Source organism: Fusarium vanettenii (genome assembly GCF_000151355.1).
Source record: "Fusarium vanettenii 77-13-4 unplaced genomic scaffold NECHAsca_189_unmapped, whole genome shotgun sequence".
Lineage (NCBI taxonomy): Eukaryota > Fungi > Ascomycota > Sordariomycetes > Hypocreales > Nectriaceae > Fusarium > Fusarium vanettenii.
In genome coordinates, this window is record NW_003315701.1 from 1 (window position 1) to 11,832 (window position 11,832).

Consider the following 11,832-nt stretch of genomic DNA (forward strand, 5'->3'; position numbering starts at 1 on the left):
TAATTCCTTTTATTTAATTAATATATAAATATATTACCTTAAAGATTAATTCTTATGCCTTAAAATTATATTTTAAATAAAAGAATATATTATAAATAATTTTAATTAGGCCCCTTTTTTTATTAATATCCTTAATAAATACCTCTCTTTTATAAAGTCTAAGGCTAAGCTTTTAAAGTATAAAATTATTATAATATAATAATAAGATATTAATAATACTTAACTTAGGGCTTAAAGCCTTATAATAATCTAACCCTTATTTAATTTTTAGCTTTTTTTCTTCCCCTTAATAAAACTTAATATCTCTAATAATTAGATTATTTAACTATATAGACTTAATCTCGCTTATACCTATTATATCTATTTTAGCGTATTTAATATATTTAATATATATTTCTTAGTTTTTTTTTTTCCTTAAAGTATTAATTAATAAAGGGGTAAGTCCTTAGAAGATTATTAATACCTTCTTATATTAATATTAAACTAAGCTTTATAATTATATTATTCTTCTTATTATCTATGAGATTATTATTAAGCCTTTATTCTAAGAGTTCTTTAGCTTATTCTCTAATACTCTTACTTATTTATATAATTTTTAAAAGAGATTAAGTACCTATTATTAATAAATTAATAATAAGATATATATTTATTACCTTTACTATATAATTCCTAGCTATATCTTTATAGCTTTTAATAATATATTTATTTAAAAAGCTAATATATTAAGGATTAACTATAAAGATAAATCTTAATAAGATTATTTTTATAACCCTAAGCTCTTCTTTTAATTATATAACCTTAAGAATAACTTTTAGGGTATAATAATTATAAGATTCCTAAGGGGTAAACTAGTTATATTAGGTTTATATTAATAAAGGAGAATATTTTATAGCCTTAAAGGGTAATATAAGTTATATCTAGTAATATACTTAAAGGTATTAAATATAACTAGGTTATATTAATAATTAAAGTAATATTTCCTAGCTTTTTCTTCTAGCTTATTATTAATATATTTAAGTTTTTTTTTATTTTTTTTTCCTTAAAATATCTATAATATAAAGACTCTTAATATTAAAGGTTAACCTAAGACTTAATTAATAATATAATAATATAAGCGCCTAAGTTATAATATTAAATTATAAAAATAAATAATAATTCTAAAAGTAACTTAGGCTTATTAAGCTCCTTATCTTTAAACTTATTTAAGTTTGCGATCTTATATATATACTTTAAGTCGCCTTTATTTAATTCTATAATTATCTTATTAAGTATATAGAGCTTTAAAGAACTAAGGTTAATTATTTTAATATATAAAAAATAATACTTAAGAACCTAGCTAAGAGACTAGCTATAAGTAATATTCTTAAAGAAAAAAAAGTCTATTTCTTAGATTAGCTTAAATAATTAAAGGGCTAGCTAAAGGAATTATTAAAATTAATAAAAGAGCTATAAGCTTAAAAGGATCTATTAATAAGATAAGAATTTAGACTAGAATAGGTAATAGAGGCCTAATTATTTATAGTATTAGTAGTAAATATAAGGTTATTTAAAAAAAGCTTAATTTATATAATATTAATAGGGTTAATAATAAGTTAGAAAAGTTAAATATAAGTATAGGAAGAGACCTAATATTAATATATAATAAACTAAATATATAGGATTTATTACTATTTTAATTTAATAGAAATCCTTATTAAAGACCCTATTATTAGTTTATTTAATTAGCTATAGCTATAAGCGCCTCGTCGCAGTGATTAAATCTTACTATATAGAAACAGGGCAGATATAAGCACATATCAGAGAGGTGCCTAACTACTGATCAAGTTGTGGTGGGGATACATAGGTATCGGACTTCGGTTACGCTTACTAGGTGGGCGGTAGGTGGCCGGGGAAGCGTTCGTTCAGCTTGGCGGGGCTGGTATGGGAGGGGGTAAGGCGCAATCGTTCTTTAAAATAAGGAAGATATATATAACGTTGCGAAATAGTGCTAGGGTATTAAGGGAAAAACTATTAGGCTTAGATATAAGTATAACTAGATTTAAAATTATTAGCCTGTCGTTATTTTACCTTAATTTAATACTAAAAGTTATATTAATAGGTAGCTAAAGCTATTACTTACCCTATATACCTTATTAAATTAGATTATAAGGGTATATATTATCCCGCCTTATATAGATTACTTAGAGTTAGCTAAATAATCTGCGTTATTTATTCGCCTATAAGAAGAAAACTTATAGCTATATTATAGATAATAGTTATAACCTTACTATCTTGCCTTATATAATATAGGGACCTAATAATTAGTTATTTATTAGTAAGCTAAAATAAATAAAACCGGTATAATATAGTATTTTCTTTGCTAGTATTATTAATAATATATTAACTTATTTTTGCTTATTGCCTAAATCTATAATAATACTAGAATAATTATACTCTCTATTCTTTAAATTACGCCTCGCTTTAATTAAGCTTATATAGCTTACTAAGGGGCTGTAATAGCTTGTAGTTAGCTATGCTATATTTAAAAGAAGCCCGAGCGGTTATTAGTAATTAAATAACCCTTTTTAAGCTAATCAAGGCATATATCCTAATAAAGCATTAGATCTAAGAGGAGAGGCTCTTCTATTATAACCGTAGCCTAATAATTCTTAGTATTATAGATTAGTTTTATATGCGGGATATAATAATAAGGCTAGACGGCAAGTAGGGCACAGGTAAGCAGCGAGTCCGCGATTACTTTTTTAATAGCTATAATTAATATTAATTATAATTTAATAAAGTATCTTATATTAATTAGATAAAGTATTATTACTTTATAATATATATAATAATAATAATATTCTTATATTTTAAAGCTTTCTTATTTATTATATATAATTTTTTAGCTTTAATTTTAGTTTTTTTTTCTCTTAAGGATATAATAGCTAAGATTAGGGAGCTATATTATTTATATTAAGACTTTCTATTTATATTTAAATTAAACCTAATTATATATTAATATATTATCTCCTTATTTATTTTTTAATAATAAAGATATAAGATAATAAATAAAGCTTAAAGAGAAAATATAAAGAAAATAATTAATAGAAGTAATCTTTTACTTAGTAATTAGCTATATATAGACTCGCTTATTTTTCTTATATAATATTTTTATTCTAAGGTAGCTATCGCATTATACCTAATTTAATTAAATATAAGCTAAGACTTAAATATAAGCTATCCTCTTATCTAACTTATTTTTCTTTTTATTTTCTTTAAAATTCTATAATTAATTCTATAGAATAGCTAGCTAACCTAGGAAATATCCTATTATTATTAAATAATTTACTTTAAATACTAAGCCTAGAATAGTATTATATTTTTAGAAAAGTAAACCCCGAATATAGCTATTAGTTCCCTAACTCTAAGACCTATATTAATACATAAGATAAGTAATAGGATAGTGGTTATCGGCAGTTCTGTTTTCGTGAGATTCTAGTTCCACTAATCCCTATCGGGACTCGGATGTCCGAATAAGGTTCGGATTTCCGAGACCAATCTCCACGCGTACTGTAACATTGTAAGGTAGACACTCTGCCTAATCTCTTAGCGCCCTGTAGTGCAACCTGAGTTTCCTCTTACCACTGCAGCTTGTCAGCTTATCCGATCCCGTCTCGACCTGGAGGCGGCGAGGTACTTCTATGTTAGACTGATCCAGGTTTCATTTTTTTCTTCTGACTCGCCAAAGTTCTCTGATACGCAACTTTCTTGTTCTCCATCTCGCTCACAATCTGGCACCCATCTCGTCAAAATGGGGTTCACCGATCTGCTATCGGATGCCGGTCTCACTGGTATGTACTCCAACTGTGTGTGGTTGGCTTGCGAGTCCCGTCATCCAGCCTTACTCGAATGCAGTTCTCAACGACTGGTTGAGCACTCGCTCTTACATCACCAGGTGAGTTTGTTACAGCTTGGTCTCTTCGAGGTGCCCCTATCGGCACATTTCCGTCTCCCAGGATTGAGCGTGCACTCCGTGCTTCTCCTCGGACTTCAGACACACACGCTCAGCATGTTACCCAATTGGTGGACATTTCTTGTCAGCCTTGAGTCCCTCAGTCGAAGCCATACCAACTTACTCGCCACATCGACAGCTATTCGCCCTCTCAGGCCGATGTCGCCGTCTTCAAGGCCTTGAGCGCCTCCCCTGAGGCCGCCAAGTATCCTCACGCAGCGCGCTGGTACAAGCACATCGCTAGCTACGATGCCGACTTCGCCACCCTTCCTGGTGACGCGGGTAAGTCGTACACGGTCTACGGTCCCGACGTCAGCGTCGCCACTTTGAATCCTGCCAAGGCTGCGGCTGCCGCGGAGGACGACGACGATGTCGACCTGTTCGGCAGCGATGATGACGAGGAGGAGGATGCCGAGGCCGCCCGCGTCCGCGAGGAGCGCCTAGCTGAGTACCGCAAGAAGAAGGAGTCCAAACCCAAGCCTGCCGCCAAGTCGGTGGTCATATTGGACGTCAAACCCTGGGGTACGTTGTAACCCGACATACATTCTCCAGGTTGACCTTTCTCCCACTGATTACCGCGTCGCAGATGATGAGACCGACATGGCTGCTCTCGAGTTCGCCGTGCGCGGCATCGAGAAGGACGGTCTGGTATGGGGCTCTTCCAAGTTGATGCCCGTTGGCTTCGACATCAAGAAGCTGCAGATCAGCCTCGTGATCGAGGATGAGAAGATCAGCCTGTCCGAACTTGAGGAGGAGATCCAGGAATTCGATGACTATGTCCAGTCCACGGATGTTGTCACCATGCAGAAGCTGTAACTCTGCTGCTGATGAGCCTTTCGAGGCTTCTATGATAGAAATGCGAATAAGCCTTACGCATCCCATAATAAGCCTTTGACTTCACATCCCATGAATTAAAAATGGTGATCAGCATGAAATTACACAGATGTCGATTGCATGTTTTTCCCGCAAAGCCATCAAACACTCGATATCTTATCGTACATAACTCGTCCCTTGCCGCAACTTCGCATCTCGGTAGTTAGTTCTCCCGCTCCTCCGTCGAGGATTTTGTTAGGTGAGGTTACACATACTTGCGAGGTCGTCGCAGCAAATGCGAGGAGCGAGCCTATGATTGTGGAGGTCGTTCTCAGCTGCACATCGGAAATCCGATCCCCCACAAACTGCTTTCCGAATCGGGCAACCGGGCTGTCCCCGAGTATCGGACCCTGCATCATGCTTACGGAACTCCTTCATGGCAATTCTTAATTGCTTCTTGAATCCGATCGCTATATGCGGGGCTGTATGGCGTTGGTTGGCGGGGACTTACACACTTCTTCACCATCGTCACTGTCTCCTTCTGTCGTCCAACAGACGTCCCTCGATCAACCATATCGCAATTGCCACACCTCCCCAGTCGCCACTCAAGATAGCAGCACTGTTTTCGTCCGAAGCGCCCAATCATGTCGTCGACCAAGCAAAGGCGCATCGATGCGCTCCCACCCAAGGAGGACGCGCTGGAGATGGAGGTTCTCGTCCTCGGAATGCCCCGGACAGGAAGCATCTGTAAGCTCTCCCCGCCATCCCTTGGCAAAACTTCGATTTCTAACAATCGGCCCGCGAGCAGCCATGCGCCATGCCATGAGTAAGCTGGGCTACAAGGTCTTCCACGGGGGCGTTCTGGAGGCGGATCCCCAGAGATTCCCGTACTGGGAGGAAGCGCTCGTGGGGAAATACTTCGGCGGGAAGCCCTTTGGACGGCCCGAATTTGAAAAAGTGCTCGGCGAGTTCAACGCCTCAGTCAACTTCCCTGCGACTATGTGGGCCGAGGAACTGCTCGAGGCATATCCCAATGCGAAGGTGATTCTCACGACGAGAGACGTGGACAAGTGGCTGTTCTCGATGAAGCAATCCGTCGACGCAAGCTTCATCTGGTTCGCGATGACGTTCAACTGGCTCGCGCCGTTCGATCCCATCTGGGGACCGTGGTGGCGGTTTCACAAGCTGGGGCACAAGATCAGGCCGATTCAGGCGCCGAGGGGAGAGAGAATAGGGTTTTTGGAACACTATGAGTTGATGAAGGAGCTCGTGCCAAAAGAGAGGCTGTTGGAATACCGGGTTGGGGAGGGATGGGAGAGGCTTTGCACATTCCTTGATAAGCCGGTTCCCGCGGAGCCTTTTCCGCATGTCAACAATCTTGACTCGTTCCTCGCCGACAGGAACAAGCGGTGGTGGCATGCCTTCAATTGCATGCTGGTCCGCGTACTCCCGCCTACGGCTGTGGTTGTGGCGGCCGTTGCGGCTGCTTGGAAGTACCGCCCTATCCCGCTCAGCTTCTGAACAGGCCGGGTCTTATATTCGAGCCGCGACTTGTAATGTTCATTGAAACGCGGTTCGTATCGACAATATAATGTTTGGTTCAGCTTTCAGTACCTATTTGTGAAAACAGCTAGAATTATCCGTGCCTGTCAGCGTGTGCGATGGGTAGGGGCAGTCATGATCCACTGTCATTCCGCCTGGAATAATAGGTACCTAAGCAAGCCTGCAAGACATCTGAGCTCATCTCCTTGCTAGTTCCAGAACCTCGTGCCGCAGAGTCCAGCGAAACAGCTCCTAGGCGAACAATTCACAGCAGTATTGTGCGTGGTACCCGTGCCTCTTATAAACGGTGTTGACGAAGATTAGGTAGCCAGGCGGAAGATACAAATGTAGCTGTGCATTACCAGCATATCTAGACGATTATCCCAGTACGTACCCTGTATTAACTCATGAGAAAGAAGAGGAAGAAAGGAAGAAAGGAAGAGCGGGAGCAGTTACGGTGGTGGAGCCTCACCTCGCTTAACTACCATACTGACTATGCCTCCTCCCCTCCCCTCTCGCCAACCTGTCAAGTCTATCAGCGAAGAAATCCCCACTCTCCACACCACCCCTGTCACATAGGCCGCGGAAGGCGCTGTCCTCTTGCTCCCAGAGCGTCAACGGCGAGTCAAACTCTACAATCTGTCCCTGCTCAAGGACGCACACCCTGTCATACCCAACAATGGTCTTGAGCCGATGAGCAATGGTTAGCACGGTCCGCCCAGCGAAGACCTCCATGATGGCTCGTTGGATCCGAGCGTCTGTCTCGAGATCGACTGACGAGGTAGCCTCATCGCACAGGATGATGCGGTTGTTGCGGAGGAGCGCTCGTGCTATGCTAATCAGCTGCCGCTGGCCCTGTGAGAAGTTGGTACCGTGCTCCTCGACAGGGCTGTCGAGAGTGACGCGCCCGGCAGCGAGATTGTCGGCGTCTTTGTCACCGAGGCCGACCCGGCGCAGCACGTCCCAAAGCTCGGGGTCTCCGTATTGGTTGAAGGGGTCGAGGTTCGACCGGACGGTGCCACGGAAGAGGTTGGGGTCTTGCTGGACGATGGAGATGCGGGACCGGAGGTCATGAAGCGGCACTTGGGCGATGTTTATGCCGTCGATGGAGATGGACCCAGCTGAGAGCTCGACCAGCCGGAAGAGTGCAGTCGATATTGATGACTTGCCTGCACCAGTCCTCCCAACAATCGCGATTTTCTCGCCCCCGTGAATACTCATATTCAGGCCGTGCAGTACGAGTGGTAGTCCTGGCCGGTAACGCAGCTGCACGTTGATCATGTTTATCTTGCCCTTTGTTGGCCAGGTCTCTGGGACAGGCAAGATGCCTGGTGCCTGTGGTGATGACTCCTGAGGCAGTTCGGTCCCATATTCATGAAGCCGCTCTGTCGAGATCATGGCATTCTCGACCTCGGACATCTGGCGTGCGACGAGCTGCATCACCTGGGTGATGGCCAAGGAGTACGAGAGCACCAAGCCTGATTCGCTTGGGTGCACTGTGAACCGGAGCAGCACGACGATGAGCCCAACCGTCATCACCGCCAGTATGGCAACACAGTCGAGACGACAGGTCACCCACCGCTGGTTGCTTAAGGTTAACAGGTAAGCCGAGTCCATGTCGTCGATGGCATCGTGCACCGTCTTTCTTGCCTGGTCCTGTACTCCATATGCCCGAATCGTCGGGATGCCCGTGATGGACTCGCTGAAGCGGGCAAACATGACGCCCCGGAGCGTGGCTTCATAGCGCTTGAGCTGTATTGCCGACGCCCGGTAGTATGCCATAGCATAAAGAAAGATGCCAATCAGCACTGGCACCGCGACCAGGAACCAGTGGACAAAGATGCCGAGCATGACCACGATGCTGGTGACAATAGCAATGGAGTACATGAACGTGCGGACTGAGTCCGGGAGCTGGTTGTCCATCACCTCAACATCTCGCGACAAGCGATTGAGAATACGGCCTCGCGGTTGCGTATCGTGGAAGGATAAAGGGGCCTGAACCACACGGGCGGTGGCGTGATCGACCATCTTCCGGGTGGCTCGTCCGGAGAGAACAGAGACCGATGCGCCAAAGGAAAAGAGCAATATGGCCTGGAGGAACCCGATGACGACGTAAAGTGCGATGTACGTGTTCTCGGCGAGGTTTAAGCGGTTCGAAGACCAGAACGCGACCCAGATACTCGTCAGGGCATTTGAGCTCTGGGCCAAAATGAGGAACAAGATAGGAGCGATGCCATAGATGAGGCTTCCGGATGATCGCAGGTATGTCTTGATCATGGTCCAGGACAAGCTACCCACGGCCCTTTCCTCATCTTGTACGAGTGACCCGGGACTCAGAGCTGAAGGCTTGATTGAATCGCGAACTGGTAGTTCTTTCGGCGCTTGAGTTTCATCCGAGTTCTCGTCCTGCTGGGCCCGTGCCACCAAGTCTCGGAACTCGGGCTCCGTGGCCAATAGATCGGCGTAGGTCCCGAGAAGCTTGATCCGTCCATCCTCAAGCCACAGAACCCTGTCGCAACGGCTGAGAACGTGCAGTTGGTGTGTCGAGAGAATCCTCGTCTTGTGCCTGAGCATATCGCATATCGCATGCTTGAAGATGTGCTTCCCGACATGCGCATCGACCGCAGACAACGGGTCGTCCATGAGAATGATGTCGCTGTCCGAGTAGATCGCCCGCGCGAGGTTGACGCGCTGTTGTTGTCCGCCGCTCAAGTTGACACCACGCTCCCCAATCTCCGTCTGTTCGCCCGCTGGGAGGGCGTCGATGTCGATCCCGAGACTGCAAGCCTGGATGGCCTGTTCGTACATCATGGGATCCAACGGCTGCCCAAAGATGACGTTTGCCTTCAATGTGGCGTGCTGGATCCACGCTCGCTGGGGGCAATATGCTCTCGAAGATGCGCCGAGAGTGAGATGGCCGTCTATCTTGCGCATCTCACCGGCGAGAGCAGAGAGCAGCGACGATTTGCCGGAGCCGACGGAGCCCACAACGGCGAGAAGCTCGCCCCGCTTGATGGAGAGGTTGATGTTGTCGAGCGAGAAAGGCCTGGTCTGCTTCTCCGGATCTGCATACGCGTTGGGCGACTTTTCCCACACAAAGCTTGCATCCTCAAGGCTGATCGCCTCATCTGCTGTCTCGTCCCATCTGATCTCCTCCTTGTACTCCTCGGCCATGAAAAAGTCCTGCAGTCGTCCCACGGCGGTCCATGCATCTGCCAGCTGCCCGATGACGAGGGGGAGCATGTTGAATGGAACTCTCAGCGCCGTGAAGAGAGCTAAGGATGAGAACACGGGTGCTACCGCCAGTCTGTGACCTGTTTTGGAGTATACGATGAAGGATAGCATCGCTCCGAAGATGGGGAGCGCGATGGACACGGAATTGAGGGCATTGCGCATGGCGTTCAGCTTGGTAACCCCTATGACTTCCTCGCCGCGCAGACGCGCAAGTTTGTTCAGAAACGGTTCTTCACAAGCGTTATACTTGATGAAGCGCACCGATCCGAGCACTTCGTGCGTGAGCGAGATTCGGGCGTCAGTGACAGGGTTGATGGTTTTCCGGCGCGCAAGGAGGGACTTGAGGCCGAAAGTAAGCCCGGCGATTCCGAAGAAGAGCAGACCGAAGCCAGCAACTGCGGAATATGTGATGTTGACCAGGAGAAGTGCGAATGACAGGAGAATCTGGAGCGGGGCGGACCAAAGAAAGTGAAACATGCCCGCTGCCATGTCAACGCGTCCGGCGTCTGCCGACATCAATGTTGTGATGCGCCCGGCGGAGTAGCCTTCCGAATCTTCCTCGCTTGACGTCTTCATCTTCTTTTTTTTCTTCCTCTGTTTCGTAGTGGTGTCTGTCTCTGAGCATGAGGCAGCCAAAAGTCTGGGTCCCCCAATACGTGCCCTTTCCGATAGTTTCAAGCTTTTATCGAAGAGAGTGGCGACAAGTACAGCTCTTGCCTGAGCACCAACCATGAAGCCAGCGTAGATGAACTGATTTGTGCCGACGCTTTGGATGATCTGCATCCCCACGATGCCAAAGACCAGCCCCAGCCCAACTCCCACCGACTGGCCAGATCCATTGTACGCCTCTTCCACAAAGGCGAGGAGGAAGCGCAGGACAAAAGGAATCAGGGTTTGACAGATACACGCCACAAAAAGCCAGCTGCCGCCAATCCAGAACTCGCGCTTGAAGGTGTCGTGCAGGGCAGCCGCCAGAGGGTGTTTGCTCTTCTGCCTTACGCGCTCTCGGAAGGCGCCGTCGAAACGCATCTTGAGAATCTTGATGCTTCTTTCGGGGTTGACGAGCCAGAGGTCTGTCTTCTCCAGGGGTCTTCGATATCCGGCCGCGATGATGGGGGTCATCCAGCCGAAAGTCAGGCGGCCGAACAGGCTGGTCTGGTATTCCGGACATTGTGTGCGATGGTGTGGAACTTCCGGGACTGGTCCTCGTTGCAAAGGGTCGATGGGCTGGTACCAGGGCCGTTTGCCCGCACGAGGGTCTGAGGCGCCGTTGTCCATCGTGTCGTGCAATTCAGCCGTACAAAGACAGCATCATCGTCGATAGCTGCTTGAAGATTGTTAGTCGCCATTCCATTGTCTGTGCTGAGATTGTCAGCCGCAGGGAACGTCTCTCCTGCAGTGTTCGGAAAACCGAACTAGTGGACCAGCGTCCAGCAAGCTTACAGTGCCTCACACTGGGCAGTCCGCAGCAGTCGTCCCTGCGGCCAGGGAATCGCTGCACGTATTTTAGCCGGCGAAATCGGGGCTTGCTCTCGCCGACACTCCGTGGTTGCCTGTGGCCGAGTCTCAAGTAAGCGAGGAAAGCATCCAATTGATTTTATGCGGGATATCCTCTACTGCCTTATAGCTCTTAGTCCTAAGCGGTTACCCGGTCTAAGAAAAACATAGCATACTAAAATAGCCCCGTATATTAATATATATTAACTTCCTCCTTATAATATACTTATAATATTTTATTAACCTTATTATAATATATTAAAAAAGGCTAGATTATAAGGGGCTTTTAATTATTTATATATTAAAGAGATTTTGTTTTAAACTTTTCTCTTTTTTTTAAGTCCCTTTATATTATAAAAAACTATAAGGTTAGGGTTATATAACCTCCCTAGGATTTCCCTAGGGAAATCTTAGGGATTTCTCTTATTAAATAAGATAGGGATTTCTTAGGGATTTCTTAGGGATTTCTTTAAAAGTTTTTAAGAGAAATTTATTAAAATTCCTTAAGAAAATAAAAATTAAGAAAAAAAGTAATCCCTAAGAAAGCCTAGGGATTCCCTGTAATATTCCTTAATATAATCCTTATAAAAGACTTTTATTTCCTTAAAATAAAAAATATAAATCTTTAATTAAATATATCTTTTTTTTAAAAACTTATAGCCTATAAATATAGCCTATTATTTAATAAGATTCCTTATATAAAGCCTATAAGTCTCCCTAAGGCTAGCTCTTTATATTAAATAATAATAATTTTT

The 11,832-nt window shown here is 44.2% G+C and overlaps 3 protein-coding genes across 3 annotated transcripts; 2 read left to right on the plus strand and 1 right to left on the minus strand.

Annotated features, from left to right (window-relative positions):
* Window positions 1-3,790: 3,790 nt before the first annotated feature.
* Window positions 3,791-4,807, plus strand: NECHADRAFT_56718 (uncharacterized protein; the record flags this gene model as incomplete). The annotated part of the gene is made up of 4 exons (XM_003039065.1): window positions 3,791-3,830; window positions 3,895-3,934; window positions 4,131-4,513; window positions 4,578-4,807. The coding sequence occupies 4 exons, from the start codon at window positions 3,791-3,793 to the stop codon at window positions 4,805-4,807; spliced, it is 693 nt and encodes a 230-aa protein (XP_003039111.1).
* Window positions 4,808-5,448: 641 nt separating this feature from the next.
* Window positions 5,449-6,325, plus strand: NECHADRAFT_89517 (uncharacterized protein; the record flags this gene model as incomplete). The annotated part of the gene is made up of 2 exons (XM_003039066.1): window positions 5,449-5,551; window positions 5,613-6,325. The coding sequence occupies 2 exons, from the start codon at window positions 5,449-5,451 to the stop codon at window positions 6,323-6,325; spliced, it is 816 nt and encodes a 271-aa protein (XP_003039112.1).
* A 475-nt stretch (window positions 6,326-6,800) lies between these two features.
* Window positions 6,801-10,858, minus strand: NECHADRAFT_73313 (uncharacterized protein; the record flags this gene model as incomplete). Its single annotated transcript, XM_003039067.1, has 1 exon — window positions 6,801-10,858. One exon carries the CDS (start codon window positions 10,856-10,858, stop codon window positions 6,824-6,826), a length of 4,035 nt encoding a protein of 1,344 aa, XP_003039113.1. The 3' UTR covers window positions 6,801-6,823.
* Between the last annotated feature and the right edge of the window lie 974 nt (window positions 10,859-11,832).